The 26,790-nt window shown below is 41.1% G+C and overlaps 1 protein-coding gene across 2 annotated transcripts; it reads right to left on the minus strand.

Annotated features, from left to right (window-relative positions):
• Positions 1–224: 224 nt before the first annotated feature.
• ip6k1 (inositol hexakisphosphate kinase 1) lies at positions 225–26,001 on the minus strand. 2 transcript variants are annotated; one of them, XM_034209813.1, is made up of 9 exons: positions 25,818–26,001; positions 15,133–15,385; positions 14,671–14,816; positions 14,074–14,200; positions 9,336–9,570; positions 8,054–8,235; positions 6,601–6,776; positions 5,453–5,686; positions 225–5,104 (listed from the first exon to the last, which is right to left on the minus strand). In XM_034209813.1, exons 3-9 carry the CDS (start codon positions 14,785–14,787, stop codon positions 4,598–4,600), a joined length of 1,578 nt encoding a protein of 525 aa, XP_034065704.1. In that variant the 5' UTR covers positions 14,788–14,816; positions 15,133–15,385; positions 25,818–26,001; the 3' UTR covers positions 225–4,597. The 2 variants fall into 2 exon arrangements, with proteins under 2 accessions (XP_034065704.1, XP_034065703.1); XM_034209812.1 differs by having other exon boundaries at positions 6,601–6,782.
• Positions 26,002–26,790: the final 789 nt, after the last annotated feature.

Below are 26,790 nucleotides of genomic sequence, written 5' to 3' on the forward strand. Positions count from 1 at the left end.
ATTTGACCCAGGGAATACAAAAAGGGTTGTGGTCAGATTTTCGATGTTTTAAAATTGATTCTCTTATCACTTCACTTACTTCATTTATTTTTACTAAACTGTCGAATTTCTAAATAAATAAAAAGGAGCTAGCCTTGGTCTACCAATTTGTTTCATGTAAAAGGAAGCATTTGTGTTTGGTATAGCTTGAACTTCCTCAAGTCACTGAGAATGAATAAGAACAATGGGTTAAAAGTGTTTATTTGTGAATAAATGTAACCATGTGTCTTTAGTTTCCCTTTGTGTGTTAACAAGCAGTTTATATATCTATTCAAAATATAAATACTTCATAATCTTATACACACTTGACTCTGCTTACATTCCATAGCTCTGCGCATCTCCTTTAGCGCACAGTAGACTGGAGAAGATTCTGAAATGAGCTCCTTTATGTACGCTTGATTTGGAAGCTTTGTGACTATATAAAGCCAATGGAAGGTTTTGTAAATCTGTTGGATTAAGAGGACACTGGCCTGATAACATTTGCCTCATTGACCCGGAGCCTTCTCCACTTGATGTGTCTGTGAGTAAATTACAACACAAGCCCAAAAAGCTTCTGGAAAGATTTAATCTCACTTTACTTTCACTGTTCTAACAAACAGTCAGGATGATGTCAGATGCAGAAACTGCTACTAATAACTGATCGAGCATTGAGGCAATAATATCCATGACGAGACATCATGATTATCTGAGGACACGAGGGCCTTCACCGCTTTAGACTCAAAATAGTTTGACGCTGTGCTCGAAACGGACCCAAACAGAAGGACGTTAATGTGCATGCAGCTCCTTCAAATGTGAAGTGAAACAAACCAAAGACTAAAGATGGCGTCAACCTGTTCTAACACACACACAAACACACACCAGAGCAACAAGCAGGCAGAAGTGTTGGGGTCACTGAGCGAGCTGAAGTCTGGATTTACTGCGACTTTTCTTCATGAAACACAATCCGCTTTTTGTCTGAAGCTGCAGCGGCAAATAAAACGGACTCAAATAATACTGCGAATTTCTGACATTTCACACACTGTGTCTCTGAATTTCTTTACATTTTATACATTTGTGGGGTGGCAAGGGGGATACATGTAAAAGACAGAACATTTACCCAAACACATGGGTAAAAGGTACAATAAAAAAATAAATTATCACCTCGATAAACCAAAAATAAAATATTCATATTTGCTCTCTCTTATTCCAGCTCCCGGTGCTGTCCAGCAGGGGGCGGCGCTGCGTCACAGCCGGCCTCTGGAACGCGATGACAGAAGCATAAATGGACAAATGTGATTGGCTAACACCGTCTTATCAGGACCAATCAGATAAGAGGATGGTGATATCTTTAAATGAACTATACCCAATTCTGATGACAATTACTTAAAGATTACTGTTTTTTTTTTGTTTTTGTGGCTGACACTTTTACTGAAGCCTTGAGAAGCAGTGAGTAAAATGATGACTCTAAATAGTTTAACTTCAGGCTTAAAATAAATACTTAAAAACAGATATAAAAAAAAAGGTTTGTCCAGGATAATTTTTCTTTACATCAACTTGGGGACAAAGTTTTCACTTGCCTCTCAGGGCTTCCGTACACTGGGCAACATTATGATTCAAAAACTTAAAACTCCTCATGATGATTCAAACACATCATGTTAACACAATAATGTGGTACAAATAAAAAAATCTGGGAAAAGAAGATGGAGGTTTTGTTCTTTATGGAAAACAATTCAATTCAATGGATTGAATTATTTCGTATGGTTTTGCGCAGCTGTTCAATATTGTGATTTTATCACATATATACATATATATATATATATGTATATAATATAAGAAAAATATTAATTTTTAATAAATATTTTTGTTATTCAACCATATCACACAGGCCTAACTTAAAGAATAAGGCTGGTGTTATTCTATATTTTTCTTATTGTCAATATATCCCATTCAAAGACCCAAACCAACAATGTGTTAGTCCATCTCTTAAAACTTGGTGAATATTTATCTGTAGCGCTAGAGCTTATAAAGGACATTTAAACAAACAATCCACACAACAGAGCCTTAAAACTATTAATGGGACATTTTGGGAATATTTTTGGCCATATGCTGTTATGTCAAGAAAGGGACACTTGAGCCCGAGGGGCCGATGATAAAACACAACGTCCCCATAGTCTCTCTTGCTTTGGCAATCAAACCAAAACACCACCAAAAATAATTTGATACAAAAAAGGAGATTAAATCTCACATTTGAAAGACTCAGTCATTTCCTAAATCAGCTGGTCATTGTAGTTGTTAGCAAACCTTACTCAAACATGAGGACAGTGCATTTCTTGGGCACTATTTTCCGCAGCAGATTTACCCACAATTGGTGCTCTAATGAGTATTTAATGAAGGACGAATAGTGTGGCTTATTGGTGTGTTTTTAATCATTTTTGGACAAAAGTGGAGCTCCATGGATGAGAGGAAGAAGATACATCAGGATTTTGATACACACAATTGGTGTAAGTGGATCATTTAATTGTTGGTTTGAGTCTTTCTTTTAAATGGGATTTGTTGAGAATAAGAAAAATATCAGCAGACCAGATTTAGGGAAGTGACACTTATGCTTTCAGTATTACACAATAAACCCAGAGGATGATTTACGGACACCGACTACTAACGTTTTTGACGTAAGCCCCAAAAACGGACACACAGCGGTTTTTTTTAAAGAAATGATCTATACCCTTTCCTTAAGCCTACTTCTATGTTTATACTTTATCCCCGTTCTCCCTGTGGGGCAATGCTGCCCTCTGCACTGCTGAAACAAACAAAAACATTGCAGTCTATCACATCCATCTATTGCTTTAACAGATGCTTGGAGTGCGTTTTCAGGGTAACGCTGAAAGAGTCTGTTCATCTGTCCGGGTTTGGTTTCTGTCGAGAAAGAGGAGCGGAGAAGAGTGGAGGGGTGAGAAGAGGGGAGGAGTCAGGGGAGTGAGGGGGAGGAGCAAGGGGGGGGACATAAAGTGAGTGTTCAGTGGGCGGCCCCTGGGATGCAGCTGATTGGTCGTGCAGAGGACGCTCTGTCCACAGACAACTTTTCCCAGGATGTCTGTATGTGTATGTGTGTGTGTGTGTATGTGTGTGTGTGTGTGTATATAGAGTGCGGTTGTTTGTATATCTTAATCAGGACCAATTGAAATGTTCAACCTTGGGAATAAGGATGTTTTTTGGATGGTCCTCTCATCCTTCAAAGTGTGAAGTGGTATTATGAAACCCCCTTGACTTGTGTGTGTGTTTCAGTGTTTTTATTTCACTCGATGTTTCATCCTCACTGTGCAGCAGAATAACCTACGTGAGTTTGACACAGGAAGCATGTTTTTCACTTTCATCTGCTTTGTTCCTTTCTGTAGTTTAAAGACCCCCTACAACAGATCTTAAGACATAGAAGTGATCCGCTTTGAAGAGTAATTTCTGTGTGTTTTTTCTACAAAAAAGGCCTCATTAAAATTCAGTGACCTACATCTACTACTTGCCCCTTTTATTGAATCAGGACTGGCTCCGAACCAGTTGAGAAACTCACATGTACACATTTTAAAACTCAGATTTAAGGAAAGCACAGAGCAACCTTCCTTCTGTTGCAGATATATGTTAAAATATCCCTCTGGTGTCAAACACATATATAATCCTCACAGTGAAGCAAGAACTTCACGGTGAAGAAGAGAAACACATTTGCGAGTGCAAGGGGACTCTAACAAGTCTCAGCTGTGGTGCTATAAATCAATGCAGATTGTTTTGGTTTTGGAGCGTGAGAGATGTCTGCCTACTCTCCAGTGGAATGAAACTAGATGGCATTAAAAGTGCCAAACATATATTTGAAAACTCATGATACTCAAGATAATCCAAAGACCATGTTGATAGCAGTTTAATGTAGGAACTAATTTGTTTTTACCAAACTACATCGGCCAACTGTATCATCGCACACACGCCTCTCATCGTATAGTTGAGGCATGTATCTAATAAAGGATGAGGGTTGGCAGGAGTACTTTGGTAGAAAGAAAAAGTACCTAGATGAAACAATATGATTAGTGAAAAGAGACATTGCAGATCTCGGCACTTTTAGCACCACAGGCCATGTAGTTCCATTACATTGGAGATAAGGCAGACATCTTCCCAACGATATCTCCATAACTCGGCTACTTAAACCAAAACAATCAAGATTGAAAAAAAGCAGTGTGGCTGAGAAGGAAAAATTGGTAGATTTTCGGGTGAACTGTAGGTTATGTAAAACTAAATGCATTATGCCAATGTAGGTCCTCACAAGTGTAGAAGTACAAAGGTGTGTGTTTTGCAAAGGTTTCTTCATATGAGCTTTAGGTTGCAGCCATTTTGGCTCCACTGTCCCGCCTCCTGGCTGTTGCTATAGTAACTACTCAACTGTAGAATGCCGCGTTGCCATGGTGACACCCTCAAGAACCTCAGTCCATATTTACAGCGAAACCAATTCAGTTCTCTAGAAAACACGACCGCACGACCTGAACTAACTCACAACAAATGTGTGTGTGTGTGTGTATGTGTGTGTGTGTATGTGTGTTGGGAGCTACGGCAGGTTGTCGTCCTGCAGGCTCTCCAGGATCTTGACCAGGCTCTCCAGTCCGAACACGTAGCCCCGGTCCGTCCCGTCGTGCACCGCCGTGTCGCCGCGGAAACCCTTAAAGGTGGAGTGGGCGAAGTCGATCATACGAACGTCCACCAGGGGGGGTGGCTGCCGGGGGGCTGGTGGAGGAGGAGGTGGAGGGCAGGAGCTTAAGTTGGGAGCTTGGGAGGAAGATTTTTGTATGGGGTGAGGCGAAGGGAGAGGGGGAAGGAAAGAGTGGCAGTCTGACTTGGAGGGTGGGGCCTGTGGGGGGGGACGAGGGGAGGGGGAGGCCATCAGTCCAGGTCCCTGAGCGGAAGCAGGCCCCTGAGAGGATTGAGGCCCCGGGTCTGGGTTCTTGCTCATGACCGTTTCACAGGGAGCGCCTGGGGCTGCGTGGGGGCCGGGGGCACAGTGGGGCTCTGCGGGGGCCGCGGGAGTCTTCTGGTGGGACGCTGCATGCTCAGGTTCCTACAGACAGAATCAGGAAGAATCAGCAGGATGAAAACATGTGGGGTTTCCCTTTCCTGAAGTGTTCTATAGGTTTGTGTGCATGTAAATGGTCTGCAAAGGCTAGAATCCCTGTGTTCCCTCCAGAGGGAGATTTCTCCCACACACTCCCCCCTCTGCCTGAAATGCCTCCAATGGAGGATTTACTTCCTTAACAGGGTGAAAAGAGGTGCTGCGGCACAGGCCGTATGAGAAGAATAAAGAGCTTTCTGAACATTAAAGCATGGAGACATGTCACAGTAGAGACACTACATACAAATATGAACCTGAAAATGAGCATGAAATATCGTCTCTAAAACTTGAGCTCACCTTTCCCTCATAGATGATGAGCAGTGAAGAGGAGTAGAAGCGGTAGGACGCCTGCCTCTCCAGCACCTCCTTTAGGCTGCGCAGCTTTTTCAGGATCGGCTCAAAGAGGTCCTGCCTCAGACCCTTCCCGTTGTGCATGTACTGGAAGAGCGCCTCGCGGAAGCCTTCGATTGACAGGCCGCGGCCGTAGTACTTGTTCCTGCAGAGGTAGTGACCGGTGCTCAGCTGGTACACCTGCAGGGACAGAGTGGGAACAGTCAAACACCTGCTGCTGACGGCATCGGTACAAATGTTCATATTTAAGATTAGACATTTGATGCCTTCAGTTGTTCAATCAGGGTTCGAAGGGGTTACTTTAAAAATGTATTCTATTACAAATACTAGTTACCTGTAACATATTTTGTATCAGTAACCTATTCAGGCAGTAGTCTATACACCAACAATGAAACACATGAGCACATACTACAGTTTAAAAAAGCAGAAAGTCTGAGCTGACAGAAAATTCTCTAGTTTAATACGTACAATGAAGCTCACACAAACTCATGTATAGGTTTTTCACTAAGCAGATTCAGGCAGTAGGCGTATAGACACTTAAAGTGTTAACCTACAGAACAGTACAGCTTATAGAAATCTGATATCTTTCTTTTATGTTATGGAATACTTGTATCCTGATTAGGTTATCCTGTTACATGTGAACCCTTACTCTCCAAGCACCGTTTTTAATGCATGTCATTTTGCAGTCGGTGTTCCAAAACTTTCCATGATATCAAAGTCACAGACTTTAAGAGTTCATTTCAGGCACAACCTCACACAGCAGAGTTGCATGTCAGGTATGTATGTAACAACAATGTTTTTATTTGGACAAGCGTCCATCAGGCAGGCGGGGCGTTACAAATGTTGCAACTTCAACTAAAGTTAGCCTATTTACTCGTTTTTTTTGTTATAAAGAATAATTTATATTTGTTTTCTTGCAGAAAATATATACATTCAACATTCAATGACCCATGTCTGTGTATGTACATTTAAGTATTTTCAAAGACAAATGTACAAACCTAAGGACTTCAAATTGACATGTGCCCTAGAGAGGAAGGAGCCTGTATTACTTCGCCCTTCACCCTCAGCTGATCATTGTAAAGGCGTTGCTGTACCTGCATGCCACACACTCTGACTCCCAGCGTGGCTGAAGTGCTCTGTTCACATTTCTTCATCTGCCGGGCCGCCTTCTCCTCGGAGGCGTCGTCTCCGTGCTGCCTGGTGCCCATCTTCAGGTCCAGGATGCAGGGGTAGGAGAAGTGATGAACCACGTTCTCCAACAGCAGAAACTCTGGTTCAAACGATGCGGTCAAGGAGCAAACTTTTCTTTCTAAAACAAGTCATTCCTGATCTTCTCCACCATCTTGTTATATGGGCGTGGAGAAGATCACACAACAGATTATTATGTTTTGCATTTCATTCAGAAAAAAACCCAAAATAAAATATGGTAACAATTCTAGAAGCACAAAGAAAAGTGTACAAAGGTCCAATAATGAATTATAATTCCATTCTTTGACCATTTTTTCTTCCACATTAACCTCTGCAGCAAATGTTGAGTTTGATCTTAGCAACTATTTAAAATGGTAAATTAAAGAGACTGAAACGTGTTTGTGGGAACTAATGTAAGTTGAAATGATTTAGTCAAATCAAAACGTTAGAAGAAGAAGAAGAAGTGGATGAATATGATTAGGCACAGGACAGACGAAGTGAAAAGCTGACCCGTCCACAGCAGGCTGTTGGAGCTGCTCTGCCTGGACACAGATGGACCCCGCTGAGGACAGTGTGTGTGTTGATGTGCTTTCCAAACAGCTGCTCTCTTTGAAGCTCAAGATCAAAACATGACCTTTGGCCTGATAACCTCACCTCCTCCTTAGTCTCACTGACATTTACATTCATTGCCTCTCATTGCATTGGTACACTCCACCTGGGCTGCAACTGACCACTATTTTTATCGTCTAATAATCCGTCGGTTATTTACTGAATGAATAAATAAGTTATTAGTATGAAACACTTTCAATGTTTCCCAAGCCCAATTGACTACTTCAAATGTTTTGCAGCTCTAAACTTCAACTCCAAGAACTGGGCAGTGATATGTGGATTTCTCCTGGATGATATTTTTCAGCCAACTAGATTCACATGAGTTACTCAGTGCTTGTATTAACCTACAGTATGGTATTAACATATTTATATAATTTCTACAGCCACATTCCCTCAGGTGCTGTGACACGGCAGGCCTTCACGCATATTTTTGCATTATTTATCATCATTTACAAGGTCAAGTTTATTTTTGATGTTGGAAAAGGTAGTCTGACGAAAACAAATCTAAGGTATCATTTATTTTCCAGAGCTACAGGTTTTAAATAAGAACAAACTCCTTACATTAAATAAGGTGATTCATTGGATTAAATGACTAATTTCAGGTTCATTGAATTGACTCTCTAAAATGATTATAACGTATAAACTTGAAGTTTTGATAGCCGTGGGAAAGCTAGTAACTACTGTACCCCTTGATTGAAATGCAAAGCACACAGTGAGAATGGGAGGATGTGGTTGGTTGAGAAAGGATACTAAAGAGTTTGCGGTCCTTGGACTCGGACCTCATGCGGCTGAGCTGCTGCTTGTGGCAGCGCAGGCTCCAGGGGTTGTGGCTGATCTTCTCTGAACTCAAACCGCTGTTCCAGTCCAACATCTGGAAGGGAACGTCCGAGTAGAGCTTCGGGTCGAGTCGCGGACTCTTCAGCTCTGCAAGACTGCAGAGGAGGAGAGAGGATTATTATTTGATTGGTCATTTCTAAAAGTCCAAACAACATGTCTAAATGAAAGTCTAGATATTCAAATACAGTCTATTGTGTGATTACAGCACATGTTCACCTACATTTTGCACTACCAACAGCAATTTGTCTCAGTTTGCGCACACTCACGTCTTTTCATCTAGTTGAGTCTAAAATTCATTTTGTTACATTTGCTGAAATTCTCCTTACATGCCTACAAACATGTATTAATCAAATGCCCTGACCAAAAATGCCATACCAGCAGCTTTGAGAGGCAGCACTTTCCTGAGCTAAACGCGAACGTCTGCTTTATAAAATGCTGATTTTTAGCAGGTACAATGTTTAACATGCTTACTATCTCATTTTCAAGTGTTAGCATGCTAACATTTGTCCTCGACAGCACTACATCAGCACTGAAAACAAAGTACAGCAGATGAGGAAGTCATTAGTCTGTAGAAAATGTAGAGTATATGGTCACAAAACAAAGTATTAGACAAATTCAAATGTTGACCTGAAGAAGGAGGAAAAGTTTGAAGATCGCCATTTCATTATAATTCATCCTTAAGTGCACTGGCAAACATTTGTAAAGACCCTACGCGTGTTTGGCTATGTACGCCATAGAAATAAAACACATTCCCTCAAATGTTCATATTAAAGCTGCGTTCTGGCTGCCTCTCGTTGAAAGAGTGAGCTTGGCATTATGGACTGGATCAAGACTCCAGTAGAGTCCTGAACGACTGCATTTCCTATTAAGCTTCGTGGCCACAGATGCAATGTTATTTCTTTTAAATCGTTCTAAATTCTATTATTTGTTCGAGGGGTCAATACATGTCTTTGACATGTCAGAAAATGGCGCCTGTCACAATTTCTCTGAGCCAAATGTGACGTCTTTCAGCCAACAGACCAAACTCCAGAGATATGTAATTCACTATCATATAAAACAGAACAAATAATACAATCCTCAAGCTCGAACAAAGGTTGTGGAACGAATTTGACATTTAAATAATAAATAAGTATAAATTAACCAGTTGAAAATGTTTCCAACTCTAAAACAATTTCTTCCAGTAATATGATCTTACTTATCAGAGGCCTCTGGGTCATGTGACTCCCTCCTGTCGGGCCGATCCTCCTTGTGTTCAGAGGAAGAGCGGTGGAGGCTGCGCCGAGAGTGTTTCCTCCGCGGCTGCTCCCTCTCGGGGGGGTCACGCTCTTCGTGCTCGCCGGGCCCTCCCTCCATGTTGCTCTCCACGTACGGGTAAGCCACCAGGTTGATGTAGCCGTCAGAGTCGCCCTCGAAACAAACCAGCACCACACCTGACAGGAGGGAGAAAATAAAGACAGGAAGGTCAGATACGATCTGATGATACTTCATGGCAGTTCCAAAAAAATGTAAGACGAGAAACAATGGAAAATACATTTTACAATAACACATATACTGTCAAACACATGGCTAGGGTCAGAGACATTATCGTTGGCAAACCTCAGTCTGTCATTTTGGTAGGCTGTTCAAAGAGTTTCTCAAACAATCTTTTCATTAGGTGCAGCAGTTTTGACTTTAAACTGGTGGACAAATACTCTTACCATGTAGTCTTGAAATACTGTAGTACACTCAGAATTACAGATGTGAAAAACGAAAGAAAAAATTGTCTATACAAATCAAGAATTGCCAAATTAAATTGAATTGCAAGGCAGACACAAAGAGATGAATGTATAATAATACCTGAATATTTAATCAATGAAGGCTTGTGTTGCAGGAACACCATACTAACACAGTCAATGTTGGGTTTTGTCACGCTTCTGTGTATCAAGATGTAGTCAATGTTCTGTAAATCCAATTGAGGAGCAGTTTATAGATGAAAAACCTAGATAGATTTGTTATGTAAACATTAAGCTGTTATTTTTAGAGCAGAGTAGAGCATCTCATCTCCACTAAGTGACATTTTACACTCAGTTAGCTCCATAGTGGGAAATCAACTCCAAAGACCTGGTCCAAACTAAAGCGTGTGCTCTGAAAACACCAAACATGACTTGACCTCCACGACGACGACACAAGGAGACATTTGATCTGATAATGCCAAACAATTTGTGGATAAAACAACCTTGACAGACTCAGAGTCATCCCTTGGCAGCTGTCTCTCTCCCTGTCTCTCTGTCTGTCTGTCTGTCTGTCTCTCTCCCTGTCTGTCTCCCTGTCTGTCTCCCTGTCTGTCTGTCTGTCTGTCTGCCTGTCTGTCTGTCTGTCTCTCTCCCTGTCTGTCTGTCTGTCTGTCTCTCTCCCTGTCTCTCTCCCTGTCTCTCTCCCTGTCTGTCTGTCTGTCTGTCTGTCTGTCTGTCTGTCTGTCTGTCTGTCTGTCTGTCTGTCTCTCTCCCTCTCTCTCTGTCTGTCTGTCTGTCTCTCTCCCTGTCTCTCTCCCTGTCTCTCTCCCTGTCTGTCTGTCTGTCTGTCTGTCTGTCTCTCTCCCTCTCTCTCTGTCTGTCTGTCTGTCTCTCTCCCTGTCTGTCTGTCTGTCTGTCTGTCTCTCTCCCTGTCTGTCTGTCTCTCTCCCTCTCTCTCTGTCTGTCTGTCTGTCTCTCTCCCTGTCTGTCTGTCTCTCTCCCTCTCTCTCTGTCTGTCTGTCTGTCTCTCTCCCTGTCTCTCTCCCTGTCTGTCTGTCTGTCTGTCTGTCTCTCTCCCTCTCTCTCTGTCTGTCTGTCTGTCTCTCTCCCTCTCTCTCTGTCTGTCTGTCTGTCTCTCTCCCTGTCTGTCTGTCTCTGTCTGCCTGTCTCTCTCCCTGTCTGTCTCTCCCTCTCTCTCTGCCTGTCTGTCTCCCTGTCTCTCTCCCTGTCTCTCTGTCTGTCTCTCTGTCTGTCTCTCTCCCTGTCTGTCTGTCTCTGTCTGCCTGTCTCTCTCCCTGTCTGTCTCCCTGTCTCTCTCCCTGTCTGTCTGTCTCTCTCCCTGTCTCTCTCCCTGTCTCTCTCCCTGTCTGTCTGTTTCTGTCTGCCTGTCTCTCTCCCTGTCTGTCTCTCCCTCTCTCTCTGCCTGTCTCTCTCCCTGTCTGTCTCCCTGTCTCTCTCCCTGTCTGTCTGTCTCTCTCCCTGTCTCTCTCCCTGTCTCTCTCCCTGTCTCTCTCCCTGTCTGTCTGTTTCTGTCTGCCTGTCTCTCTCCCTGTCTGTCTCTCCCTCTCTCTCTCTCTCTCTGCCTGTCTGTCTGTCTCCCTGTCTCTCTCCCTGTCTGTCTGTCTCTCTCCCTGTCTCTCTGTCTGTCTCTCTCCCTGTCTGTCTGTCTCTGTCTGCCTGTCTCTCTCCCTGTCTGTCTCTCCCTCTGCCTGTCTGTCTGCCTGCCTGTCTGTCTGTCTGTCTGTCTCTCTCCCTGTCTCTCTCCCTGTCTGTCTGTCTCTCTCCCTGTCTCCCTCCCTCCCTGTCTGTCTCTCTCCCTGTCTCTCTCTCTCCCTGTCTCTCTCCCTGTCTGTCTCTCTCTCTATATATCTGTCTGTCTCTCTGTCTGCCTGTCTCTCTCCCTGTCTGTCTCTCCCTCTCTCTCTGCCTGTCTGTCTGTCTGTCTGTCTGTCTGTCTCTCTGTCTCCCTGTCTCTCTGTCTGTCTGTCTGTCTGTCTGTCTGTCTATGTCTGTCTCTATGTCTGTCTGTCTCTCCCTCTCTCTCTGCCTGTCTGTCTGTCTGTCTATGTCTGTCTGTCTCTCTGTCTGCCTGTCTCTCCCTCTCTCTCTGCCTGTCTGTCTGTCTGTCTGTCTGTCTGTCTATGTCTGTCTGTCTCTCTCCCTGTCTGTCTGTCTCTCTCCCTGTCTGTCTGTCTCCCTGTCTCTCTCCCTGTCTGTCTCTCTCTCTGCCTGTCTGTCTGTCTGTCTGTCTCTCTCTCTCTCTGCCTGCCTGTATGTATGTAGCCTTCATAAATAAATAATTATAATTTTGAAAACTGCCAGAAATAAATAAAATGAATTAAAATATATATACATACTGTAATCAGTCATATATATTTTTTGCATGATTTTTTTTCCATCCGCAACCATCTTGGGAACCCCTTAAGGGCCCTAACCCTTCAAATAAATAAACTACCACATTTTATATTAATAATATTGTTAGTCTATACAATGTCAAAGAATATTATTTTCTTTAATTAGTATGTTTTTAATGTCTAAAACAATGTGTCTAAATTACAATCTAGATATTAAATGTACAATTATGAACAAAAGTCGTTTAGTGTTTTTCGCATTACTGACTTGGCTTCAACTGTATAGTATCTGGTATTTTGAGAATGTGAGAAATGCCTTGATGTAAACCCATTTTCCAAGAATTTTTGAGTAGAAGATGTCGGATTATTGGACATACTCAAACGCCCCAGAATGCATTGTGTTTCTTGAGACTGCCAAATGGATTAAATAATGAACTGTTGGTTAACATAATGACGATTGATGGCAAGTGGCGTTAAGCAGCAACGAAGAAAAAAGCTGGAACTAAGAGAAATGATATTTAACCATAAAATCTTTAGGAATTATAATTTGCCTTAAAATAACTATAGAAGATTTTAAAATAGGTTGTTTTTGGAAGTAAGCAACCATTATGTTTAGTTTCCTGTGAAACTGCTATGTACTCAATGAATGTTCACAATGTTGAACAGCTCCTGTTTTGTTTTACATATCATAATAAAGACTGCATTCCATTCATAACTAAATGTTTGTTTGTTTGTTGATGCTATCTTGTGACCCGACACATTTCTTGTGAAATGTTTTCCTCTTTTACATTGCTTGCTTAAATGATAATAAGGTCACATGTTGTAGGAGAGGGGTGAGGTGTGTGTGTGTGTGTGTGTGTGTGTGTGTGTGTGTGTGTGTGTGTGTGTGTGTGTGTGTGTGTGTGTGCTGTCTGTCAGAGTGTGTTTGGGTCTGTTACTATAGCAAACGCGAGTGAGAGCAGCTACATGATGTGGCTGGTGATGGAGAGCAGAGCAGCCAGAACACTTCACTGCGAGTAAACATCCGTACTTCCGTCTCTCTCTGGTTCTGCACCAGACACTGAACCCAGAGCAGTAAAGGCAGTTTAGAGCAGTGTGTGAAATACGGGGTAGCAGGAGGGGCTGACCTGGAAGCCCATTTGATTTAAGTACAGCGGCCTCTGACCTGTTGCCCTTTGCTGTAAGTCATGCCCTTTATTTCCTAATTTCCTGTCTATCTTCAACTGTACTACTATTACTAAGGAAATAAGGCCCACAAATATTTGTTTGTAAAAAAAGGGACTTGGATTTCTCTGGAAGCAACATATCTTGGGGTGTTGCAAAACACCTCATAATAATCAACCATTAAATTAAAACATAAAAGCTTGCTGTCATGCAAACACTGAAAAAGAGATATCTTAAGAGTGACACAGGCACATCATATCAACTTACTTGGATATATATTTAACATATTCATAATCATTCTTATCTGTAAATATGTTGACATTTTGTAGATGTTGCTGTATATACTGTCTCTTATATGTTATTCTAATTACCCTTGTTTGAACTCCTCATTTTATCCTATCTTATTTTACCTTAATCTGATTTTGATACATTTCAATCAAATCATTTAGTCCAGCAGTAAGCAAGACGGTGTGCACATGTTTTTACTTTCACTCAAAGCATTTCTCATCCTTAAATGAATATGACAAATTGTTTTGTTTTACATTTTATATATATCTTTTGTATTCTTTTGTGTAGCTATTTGAACTGCTCATCATATAATAACAGGGCTGTTCAAATAGGATTTGTATAGGTCAGGATATACAACACAAATCCAGCTGGCAGCCATGGCTACAGTAATACTTCAAATCAGTGAGTTGTGACTGACCTTTATACTCCGGGGTGAACTCCTTCATGTCTGGAGGCAGAGACTCGTAGAAGCGCTGCTCTCTGCTGATCAGAGGCTTACACACCGTGTGGTCATCATAACGCATCATACTGGTGTGACCCCCCACCTGCACACACAAACGAAAAACAGACAGAGGATAGCAAAAATGACAGAAACTCTATGGTTGTCCATATAGTGCTCTGTCGTTTATGTGCAGCTGCTTCGGGTGCTGTTAGTAGAAAATATCTCAACTCTCAGAAAATCGCTGGGGACATCATGTAGACATGAACTGTATTCATACAAAATCTTCCCGTTGTTGCTTATGGTAAAAAACAATGTCAACAAAGAGAGGGTAACACCAATCGATAATAAAAAGTAAAGGGGCGATGCAGATCTGTCAAATCACGGCAGTTAGAGGTCATTATGTTGTTTTTTGGATGAAACACCAGAATAAGGCTCTCCAAGCACACCGTCAGCGCATTTCTTTGGAAAAAACCTGGACGTGAAGGTTTTCTTTCTCATAGAAAGAACCGTATCATCAGCATTGAGCTGGAACATAACGTCAGCTTTTCCGTCACCCACGTCATCGCCACCCACCTGGTGTATGAAGGGCTCCAGTGGGACGCCTCCTGGCCGTGATCGTAGTGTAGCCCCTCCCCCCTGCGCCACCCCCTGTAACTTGTTCTCCATGTTGTTGGTGTGAGGGAGGCACATGGCTCCTGGCGGACGGACCGCGCCTCCTCCTGCCGAGGAGAGAAGGATTTAAGGTGTCAGAGAAAACTGATGTGGATTTGTGTCACAGTTAAGCACTCTTTAGATGAAGTATGCTCTTACGATGGCCGATTCGTTTGAAAATACCCGTCGCCAACACATTTGATTTCCAGTGGTGCTTTACCCTTTCATTAGTTTCCTTTATTGATAGAGATTCTATTCTAGTCTATACAATGTCAGAAAATAGTGAAATCTTTCATTTAACATGAGAATACTGAAAACGTAACCAACAATGTATTCTATGTCCTCTGAGTATCACACTACATATCAGGGCAGTCCTGGTCTCACCTTGGGCATTGGCTCTGGTGTGCAGTGATGGGGAGGGGGGGGCGCAGGGCACCACGGGCTGCTGGGAGCGCACGCCGGCCCCTGGGGGAGGCGGCGCCAGACCGAAAAACCACCTCGCAAAGCCTCCAATCAGAGTACTCTAATCCACCGCCGGCAGCACGGGCACCCAGTCAGGATGGTGGGAAGCGGGGCAACGACTTTGGGGAGGGAAGCAGGGGGAATCAGGGTGTCAGGAGGGCAGGGTCACCACTTCCTGTAGAGAGAGGAAATACAAAATACCAGTTGAGTTTATATTATGTATATTTGTGAATCTGCTGCAACTAAAACTAAACTAAAGATCATTACAAACAGTCATCAGATCCATTGGTAATAGAACAAATATTAATGAGCGGTTATATTTTTGGGATAAATGTGTTTGACAGGTACAATAAAAAAAAAATACCCTGGCCCTACACACATCCTACAAATACAATTATGATTATAAAGTAATAAGTACAATTTAAATAAGTGTATAAGTATATACATACATACACATTCAATATTAAAAAAACTAAAATATATATTTATAATAATAAATACAAATGATTATTTCTTAAGATGGGTGAAGTTATCTCCGGGTTATTTTTCAAACAATGGGTTGAGTGTGATTTGAACTGGTGGAGCATGTTCAGAATAACAACAGCCTGACACAAACACATTTGAGGACAAACTCCCTGACACATGATGTTTCAAAACACAAACTCAGTTTTCTGGGCATGTTGCCACAAACAGTTGACATCAACTGTTTCAGCACGTCAGCATCGAGACACTGTCCCACAGAGGAAAATACGTGTGTCCGCACGCACACACAGATCATCTTCAAATGCAGACACACACACATTTGTATTCTGTAGTTAAATTAGGAGGACATGCAGCAGCACTGTCTGTCAGGGTCAGAAAAGATGTCGTAACTCATTTGGTTTATAAATCCAATCCTAATCATGTGTCAATCAATTCAAGTATGGGTAAATAAAAAAACCTACTATATCATTAGGAATACTTCCTGAAACACACTTCACTCCCCGACACATGTTGAAAGATGCAGTTCATGGTTTTGTTTAACAACCGCATGTCAACCCAGCTCTCTGTTGATTTAAAACTCAAATAATTAAATATTAATACTAAATCATTGTCAATAACCTAAAAGGATTATTTGATATTCAGGATTTACTGAATACAACGAGCAGCAGAATGAAATCAAAGCCCGTGTGTTGCTGAGTATCATCCAAAACAAAAACCACAATAAATGATGAGCATTTGAAACCATGACACAGGATACGTAAACAATGCGAGTACAAAACCATTTTGGTTTTATTATGACATCAAACATCTAAAGACGCGCCACAAATATAATAGAGCTGGTTTCCAAATGTGAATTCATTCAAGAAGGAGACGACATTTTGAATTGATGTTCCAGGTAGTGGAGAATAGAGGATCGAGTTCAGCTCTCACATACATGTTCAGGTGTCCAAATATCTGGGCCATATTTTCAAGATTTTCCCTCCTCTCCTCCCTGCATGCCTTTTCTCAAATCCCCCTCTACCTCCTCCTATCCAATCCCCATATATCCCATGATGCACCTCAAAGCTCCGCCAATATGAGTCATCCTCGCCTGCCTGAAGACATGAGAAGAAAGGAAGAGGAGGACATAAGAGAACAAACAGGCTATCATCATCATTGTGTGTGTTTTTGAAGGGCATCATCTGGTTAGTGTCAAGGCCACGGCAAGGCACGACGCTCATTGACAATATCCCGATGAGGGCTCAACATAAAGGAGTAACACCAAACACAGTCTCCATATGCAACAGTTCAGGCACGGCAAAACATTATTATTATTTTTTAAATAACTCTTCTTTAGCAAGACGGACACCACGTACCTTTTTTAATAACATTCCAAATGTAACGTTAGAAGTTTCTCCACAAATGTATGTGTTCCGTTAAAGGGCCCCTATTATGCTTTTAGGGTTTTCCCTTTCTTGTAGTGTGTTATATCTGTGTGCATGTAAATGGTCTGCTGAGACTAAAATCCCTGTGTTTCTGTCCCACACTCTGTTTCCCCAACGCAATGTTTCAATTATCAAGCCTAGCCAATCAATGCTGACTTGAGACTAACTTCAACTCAATGCAGTCTCCACTTGATTGTGTACGTCTCTACTTGTTTTCACAAATTGAAGGCTTCTCTGATTAATTACCAAGAAGCAAACGTACATTGATGAAGCAAACTCCTGCTGAGTTGAATCAGAAAGATCGCTATTTTCTTTTACTACACGACCTTTAAAACATCTCTTAGTTCTAGTTCTAGTTCATATGTGTCCTTTGCTTGTTTTTCCCTAAAGGTTAATAAGTCTATTATTAGATTTGTTCTAGCATAAGCAACGGCACATGTGATTTCAGGCAATTCATTCAATTGATTACTCTGCAACTCTGTATATAATCAGTTTGCCATTTTTATCTTCTTCCAGCTTCACAAATGTGCTGATTTGCGGTTTTTCATTGTATGTGTTTGTTTGACCATTGACAAAAACAATACATTTGAATCTGTCACTTTTGACACAAATTGTGATGGCACTTTCATATATATATATATATATATATATATATATATATATATATATATATATATATATATATATATATACACACACAAAAAAAGAATCCATTAGATGAATTGATAAAGAAAGTCCTTATTGGTGTCAGCCCTAGTGTGGACATGCAATTGCCAGAAACAATGAAAACTAGTGTATTATAGTGTACATTGAATGACTATAGTTCACAAGAAAGGGAATTGATTGACTTACAAAGACACACCCAAAACTAGACCATGGGTGTTTCTCAATGTCGAGTATGCTTGCTTGGTAGCACATGTCTTCCGAGTCACTTGCTTCAGAAGCGAGGCAAGAATACTTCCTGGCATTGGGAAAACGAAGAGTGGAACAGGCGAGCAAGTGTGCAGGTGTGCGTCATATGAGAGGCCCCGCCTTACATTTTCCGCCACAGATTTGGGGAAATTGGTCCGTGCGCAAAGCATTGTGGGGATTTTAAGACCGCGGAGTCTACACATGTGCAGCCTCGAAATTTCTCCAAACGAAGTACGCCGGGCTCGGTAGATTTCCAAGTATGCTGGACATTGGAACAGTCCTTCGGCGGCACTCGATGGCGTAATATGCTTGAAATAGTGGCTCTGGAGCAGCTTTACTCGACATTGAGAAACACCCCGTGTATCTAACTAAATAAATAAATAGGCAATTACACCTGCAAACCATTGGAGAGCTTTCATTGTCATTTTCATCACTGATACTTAGTAACTGATGGATTGTTTAATAGAAACCTTTGATTTAATGACATCTATGTGTGCTACAAGTGAGCTGTTGATGTGAGAAGCTGCAGGCCCCAGACTTCGCTGGCAACCTTGAAAACCTCAAACCACCATCATGTCTTCAAGGTAAGAAATGCTTTTCACCACCCTGTTCCTGTTACACAGACACACACTCGCACTGGGCCCACATCACAAGACTGCTCAAAGCACCCTGCACGCATCGAGCCACGATGGAAATGTCAACATCTAACTTCTGATCTCAAGTCACGATCCGAGCTTGACTGAGCACGAGCCTCAGATACACACACGGACACACATACAGACACTGTGAACAGTGTTTCCCATGAGGAATGCATTCTAAAGTTAGCAGCAAACAGAACATCAGGTCACATCTGTTCTGTTTTCTGGGATCAGTGGAATCACCCCGATGATCCATGACGTCTAACGTTCCGCCGCACTCGGCAACACACACAGAAGCATCTATCCAACACAAACATATATGAGCACACATGCATCAAAGATTTCTGAGGTCCAGCTGCATACTCACATATTCAGCATGTGCCAAGACATTATTAATTAATACACTTTAGATATTTCATGGCAGAAAAAAGTCCAAAGCAAAGAAGCATTAGTTCATCACTGAATTTCAATCACTGTTATTGTATATCAAATAATGCTGTAAACAGTAGGAGAATCCACAGTGGTTATTAAATCAAGATTATATATTGACTTGCAATAACTTTGACTCGCCAAAATGTTTTTTAATGCTGAAGAATGCATTAACACTTCATCTCTTACAATTGTGGTGTTAATGTGTGGAGATGATCCTGCTGAACATAGCGTGCAAGTATCATCAACTTGTGTTGTGCTTTTTCAAACGCCTTCATTGGACTCCTTTGTTTACTCCTGTAACAGCGTGACATCACTATGTAACACTCGTGTTTGTATTGGCTAGCGAAGTATATTTAGAGGGAGACCTTATGGTGCTCACTTCTGGTTTAGCCTACCAACATCTGTCATCACTGCACCACTCTATTAGCCAACAATAGATCAAACATTATACTTGATAAACATCATGTTAGCATGCTGCTCTTAGCATTTAGCTGAAAGCATCTCTGTGCTCCAGTACAGTAGAGCCTGTGAGCCTCGAGCGTGGCTGTTGTCTGAGATCAAAAGGTATCTGGTCACACAGAGGTAGGTATCGGGGTGTTAAGTGAACAGCTGGTGTGTGGTTACCCCTCTATACGGTGGTCTTGAATTCCTGGCACACAGACAACAGGTGTGTGTTTCCAGCAGGCAGAGTCCTGTATGCAGTGTGATGCAGAGGGCTGGGAATAGGCTGGTGGAGGGCAGAGTCAAGGACGACTTGCCTCCTAACTGATGTCTCCTAAACACACTCTCCTCCTCCCCATTTCCCTCATCCCTCTGCCCAAATCCGCTCAACTCCCTCTCTGGCTTTTTATCTCCTTATTTCTCTTTGGGCTGAATATCTCAGAAAATAATATTCAGTTTTATCTTATATTCTACTATTTGTTTTTGTATGTCAACAACACATGAAAACCATTACAAATGCAGGTTGTTTTGTAGCCTCAGCCTGTGTTATAGCTGTGGGCTGCTTTCATATCATGCTGTTTTGTGTGCTATGTCAAATGAATGTGTTTGGATTCAGTGTCAGATAGCTCAGTGATCCATGCAGTGTTGGCTGCCCGGTCACAAAGGTACCGTCGGAAAACAACAGCAATCTCCTGCACACTTTCCCCTTCTGCCACCTGCTGCCAGCCGACTTGCCAAATGACCTCACTTTAAAAATAATTTGAGTATAGCGGCCTCTCTCGCATCAAAGCTACTGTACGTCTGCCACCGTTAGTCTATCAGACCTGTCGTATGCCTGTAGGAGGCAGCTCAGGAGTACGTGCTCCAAACAAACTAACAACAACATCTCTAATCGTCACACTATGTTCAGCCAGGTGTGGTGAATCATCTGAGCAGCCAGCCAATCACATTAGAGGATCTGAGTGAGAGTATCTTACATCATCAGCCATCACTGGGACAAAGCTGAGGCTCACTTGGGCTCTACGACACCGGCAGACTGATTAAGCTGCTATTTTTGACTGATGGACCATGTGTGTGTGAGTCTGAGTGTGTGTGTGTGTGAGTCTGAGTGTGTGTGTGTGTGAGTCTGAGTGTGTGTGTGTGTGCATGTTCCTTAGTAAGTAGAGCCAATTAAGGACTTCCAGGGATCTCTAAATAGTAGAATGCGTAGTTTGGCAGCGAGTTGCATCTGTGTCAAGTTGAAAGGGTACTGATGAATGACACAACATTCTGATTTCTAGGAGATGTTGACATCCTGATAGTTTAGTTTAAAATAAAAAGGTGAGGTCATTACTGAATTGCAAATCACTGTCTGGTATTTCAGAACATTTTAAGACCACTACAGGATTGTTAAAACATTTTTTGTATTTACGCTTTTAGAATACATAAATATATTCTTTTTGCAAAAATAAATTCTACTACGACCAATTTGACCAAACAACGCATTTAGCAGAGAAGCTTTTTTATATATTTCATTGGATTCAATACACCACATGAACTTACTTTATCTTGGTAACACTTTGCAATAATCAGTCACAAACCCTGGCTGTCTTTTGGTGTTGAGGATATGAATATTCTCTAAGGTTAATAATAACATCCGAGTCCGAAAGTGGGCCATTTCTTCACTTATCTTAATTATGTCAAACCCACATTTAAAATGCTTTATCTAGGAATGTTTTTGGCCTTGATCTGACTATTTTAAGCTGCCTTCAAATGATAAGAAATGTTTACCCTCCACACTTGCCAGTGACTCTTCTGGCTACATGTCATGTTTTCCAATTTGTACTTCTTGACTTTGAATCAGGGGGTCACAGGTTCAAACCCCACTGCAGTCAGCATGTCGTTGTGTCCCTGAGACCCTTCGCCCCAAAGTGCTCCTGTGGGGATCGCCCACAGTATTGAGTATGTAAGTCGCTTTGGATAAAAGCGTCTAACAAGTGAAATGTAATGTAATATATCAAATCAATAATAAAACTGCTCAGCACTACTCGGCTCCATCAATCGCAGCAAAGTGGATTGCAAAATGTGTCTCTCACCAACAAAACACTTATTTTACACAGCTGACCAAATGTGCTTACAATCAACAGACACCTGGTCCACCTGCGTGTTTGCTCAGCAGGTCATTATCGGTCAGAGGTCAACCACACTCATATACAGTTACAAACATCTTAAACAATGGTAAAGCAACAAATTAGCCTAAATCATATATATCAACACAGCTGGAAAATAATTGTCCTAATACTGGGAATATTTAATAAGAGATTAAGTTAGGAGGCAAAGTGAATATATTATACGTACAGCGGTTACCTTATTGTGAAATGAGAACAGCCACAGACCTGGTGACAAGTTGTTATAATGGACGTAGCTGTAAAGGTTGTTGTTAAATCAATTAACAGTTATGACAACTCTTGAATCAACATGTTTCTATTATCCTTAACTGCTCTTAGCAAAGAAAAGGAACAAATAAACACTATTTCAGACTGAATAATGAGGTAAAAACTATTATTTTTGAAAGCAGAACAGACCAAAATGTTATTGTTTTAACTTCTTAAAGCAAAGGTTTTAGTAAAGTAATACATTAATAGAACAAATATAATATAACCCTTGATTGCAGCCCTACGTAAATCATACACCTACTGCAAGAAATGACTGTCAACCCAGCTATGCATTTCAACAGATAATACATATAATAATGCAACTGAAAAACTGTCTGGTCTGCAATGTAAAATCAAAGCATTGCAATGTCCCAATTTGACCAATTCAATGTTCCAGATATATCGCAGAATGATTTGAAGGTCAGGTGCAAGAGCCAAGAGATCATCATCGTTCCCATCATAATGTCTTAACTCAGCATCTTTGAGCATGTGTTATTGCTGAGTGGATGCATTAGTGAAGCGTAGCATAACCAGTAAATGATGCTAAATATGGGATGGAGGTAGGTACGGCTGACACACACTCACAAACACACACTATGATGGAAACTCACAAACCCAAAGAAAAGAGGAAGGGAAGAAATAGAGATGTTGGTTTAAGTGTGATGGATGATAAATTAGGTGGTGGAGAAATAGGAAAAAAGGAATGTATGAAGGACAGTCAGGAAGTCGTAAAAGGAAAGTAGGAAGCTGTGAAGGAAGGAAAGACGTGAGGAAGCAAATAAGAGGAACATTAAAGAACAGGGATGCTCCAAAACCAGGCTGTGATAGAAAGGTTATTTTCATTATGGACTATTTTGCGATAGAAATGTTTGGTCTAAAAATGTAAGAAAATAGTGTTCATGTATTGTATTCTTCTGTTTACAGCATAACAAAGCAAGACATCTCAACATTTGAGAGGCAGCATGTTCTGCCATCTTTGCAGGAAAAACTTCTTAAACAATAAATCGATCATCAAAATAGTTGGCATTTTTTTTGTAGAGCGACTAATCGTGGCGAGATGAAAGGAAGTGAATGAATGGAAATCATGATGATGGAGGATGTGCTGCAGGGAGTACAAGTGAGAAAGGAGTTATGAAGGAAATGAGGACCAATGAAGTACAGAGGAAGCAATTAAACAAAGTATGAGATACTGATCAACACAAGGAGGCAGGGAAGGAGCGGAGAAAGTAGTGCAGGGAAAGGGATCCGGCTCATTTTCCGTATCATGCAGCGCTGTGGGAGAGACACCCCAAACACATCTGTCTTTCTACAGAAATCACAAACTACAACTGGGAAAAACACAAAAACGCACACGCACAGCTGCGGCTTATGTCCCCTGACACAAATCAACAGCTGCTGAGTTACACACAGATACACATGCACACACACACCGTTCTAGAAGAACAAACTGTCCTATCAACAATCGTCTGAGAGAGACAACGTGAACATCAGTCAGAACAACGACTAAGACCACACCGCTAACCACCGACTGCGGCGTTACCGCAACAACTAAGACTTTCATGTCAGCAACACACACTCAAGTTAAGTTTTGTGTTTCGTGGACAAACTGTGGTATTGGTATGTGATTACAACTCATTTTGTAATTTGCAAAAAAATGTAAATAACGGAACATCTCCATAAAATGCAGTCCAGCGTAACATACCTGAATAATAAACGTGTAGTTACATTAAACGAACACAAGTCCATTCAGATACATTTCCCGTGCAAACTGCTATTTGCCTGCCGTGCTCAGATTATGAACTAATTATGAATATCTCTAAATAAACACAAAATAAATAAAATAGACTAAACAGTGGTATGACATATCAAGAGTTACACCACAATCACTTCTGTAATCTGTAAGGCCAAGTGTAACCTTAAGGCAGGACCATTTTGCAGAATTTCTCCTGATGATGTAAAGAAAGGTCTGTGTGTCTGATGTGTGAATTCATTGGTAATTGTTGATCATTCACACAGTCTTCTTTTAAACAATTTAAAAACTCACTGCAGTCGTTACTTCAATTGGAAAATATTTGCCCTTTAAGTAATTCACTCATCTGAAATTACATACGTGTGTTTTTTATAAACATCATTTGCTCAAATACCATTTATCACATCTTTGGGACCAAAAAGGCAGGCTGAAGCCCAAAGTCTGCACGCTCCTGTATCTGTCTTTCTCCATTAGAAACAAAAGGCAAAGAAAAGATTAGACTAAATGGAGCACTCAAGGTCTTGGGTAGAAGTACGCCAGAGTTTGGTTGATTGCCTAAATATGGCTAAATGATCAGATTATAATCTCAAATCTAAATTATACTTCATCAAACTGACAGCACAGTACACACATATCTTTCAGGTACAGTACAGGTACTCCATTTAGACATTTAATAAACATTCCTCCAAATTGATATAATTGGTTTGAATATATATAAAAAAAGAGAATAAGCACAAAATGGGGCTTATGTTTTTCATGTAATAAATCTGTAGCAACCAAATAGATTTGGGGGGAAAACATATTGTGCCACATAGACAATCTTTTCAAATGTTTTACATTCAAATACATTTTGTGTATGACTTTCTTACATTAGCCCATCCCCAACTCAATAAAAAAACATGTATACACTACAGGGAGCTTAGATGTTCAACTATTCATTTTAAGAAGAGGAAAGGAAGACGATACGTTAGTCAGGTCTTTAATATAGTTTTTCCTTTTGGATCTTCAAAGAATAACTCAATTTAAGCATTATAAATATCTAAAGAAATATTCCATACTATTTGTAACTAAGAAAACTATATTTTATAGACATTTCCCTTTATTAAAATTCCAAACTTTTAGGTATGGAGATCTGGACACATGCCCTTGAAATCCACTTAGTTGACAATAACCAGGCAAGGAAGTGTCCCCTCAAATGTTGACATTAATACATTGAAACAGTCTTCATCAATCACATGTGAAGCCAGTATTACATAGAAAAGACTGGTTGTTTTTTTCAGCATGATATTCAGCATTAGACATAGGTAAAAAAGCATCACATCCTCGAGTCACTATGGTTGATATGACAGGAGGTACCTAAATGGTGGATGTCGGTCTATTTATTTACTAACACTATGGTCGTTTGTAGAGCAGAATGATAAAACAGTTCTGTATCAGTTGTATGATAACATATAGCAGCGTGTGCATCATCGCAACACAGTGCAACAGAAACAAATAAACCTAGTACAAATGAAACCTTCACTACACCACGACATACAGTAACAACAACCTAGTTACTACTGCAAATATGTTTGTCACAATACATTACAGCAGACAGTCCATCTAGAAACCTCCTCCATTAATTATATTTCCACCAAGCTAGCTTTAAGCTAATTAAACTTTTAGATACCTACCTTTTCTTCTTGAATACAACACCAGCCCAGCTCCCAGTTTAAACCTGATAATAGCCAGCGTTAACTATTAGCAGCGTGGCTATCTGCCACATATTACACGTTTATAGACCCCTGGGTACCATATTAGTTAGCGTTAGCTGTCAGACTGGCCAGCAGCTTCTTGACCTTAGCCTGACAACACGCTAGCTAGGCTAAGTCAGCAAAAATAGCTTTAAACAGTTTACATTGCGAATAAAACTTAACACCGCTTCGTGACATCTCGATCTAAAATTCTCCTTCAACCGCCGCTCGGTGTCCCGGTCACTGATGGAAAACACTGACGTTAGTTTTGCCGTTTAAGTATCCTTGCATGCTAACGCTAGCTAAAGAGTTAGCATAACGGTTTGACGTTACGCAGTGTCTCCGGATAGAGGCAGCGAGCTGTCACAATAACAACATACCTTCAGGGTTGCCCGGTACTGGGGCTGAATTCAAGGAGGTCACGGTGGCTGTGCTTCAAAAGACCGGAGAGGCTCACGGATGTCGGTCCCCAGTATCCTAAATCATTAACGGCAGAAAAAACCATCCAGCAGGCTAACGTCATTACAGTGAAGCTAACGCAGCCTGTTTGGCTTTTACAGTTCATTTCCACGACTGCGACGGGTTGGCGCCCCCTACCGCCTGTCACTGGAACTGCCTCCTCCTCTTCTACTTGTTTGATTGGATTTATTGATGTGGCGGACTCTTTTACTTAAGTATTGTCCACCACTGGAAATATTGTCTTGTAGATTAGGGCAGTGGTTCCCAAACTTTTGAGGAACCCCTTTTCTAACCTAAGTTAAACTGACGACCTCTGACTCCTGTAAGTGGCATATTGTATGCATAATTCATACTATATTCAATGCTTAACTATAATCAATTGACATAAACACATAGATCATCATTATTTTTGTATCATTATTCAAATTAGTATTATAAGCACTATTGCTTCTGGCTGATGGATCATACTTAATTCTTACTGCAACACTACTGTATTATACCTCTTCTATATATGCACTCACATTGATTGGTGTTTTTAATGTAAAAAAAAGGGGGAGGAATATCATATGGGTAAAAACATTTCATATTATGTTTTCCCTCATTGATAAACGTGTGTATCTGATAAAGTGGCCTCTGAATGCAAGTAAAGGTTGCCTTCACTGGCCTTTTTGAAAAGGCACATACAGTGCAGTGGGATACTGTGTGTAATGTCAATTCATAGTCCCTATTATGTCAGACAGAATTATTTAGGTATATTAACTGCCGTGTCATAAACATAGTAATTGTAAGCCTTAGTAAACGTTAGTAATCGCTTTATTTTCGTTCTTGATTATATCGTTTCAAAATAAATTCCCAGTCACACTAAACGCAACTACGTCCAACGTAAACATCCAA

The sequence above is a fragment of the Gymnodraco acuticeps genome, unplaced genomic scaffold (genome assembly GCF_902827175.1).
Source record: "Gymnodraco acuticeps unplaced genomic scaffold, fGymAcu1.1, whole genome shotgun sequence".
NCBI classification, from domain to species: Eukaryota; Metazoa; Chordata; class Actinopteri; order Perciformes; family Bathydraconidae; genus Gymnodraco; species Gymnodraco acuticeps.

Coding starts and splice junctions, on each gene's coding strand:
- ip6k1 (XM_034209812.1), bottom strand. CDS start 14,787: ATGTGCCTCCCTCACACCAACAACATGGAGAACAAGTTACAGGGGGTG. Junction 14,201..14,670: donor TGGAGCCCTTCATACACCAG/GTGGGTGGCGAT, acceptor TTGTGTGTGCAG/GTGGGGGGTCACACCAGTAT. Junction 5,105..5,452: donor TCATCATCTATGAGGGAAAG/GTGAGCTCAAGT, acceptor TTCTGTCTGTAG/GAACCTGAGCATGCAGCGTC.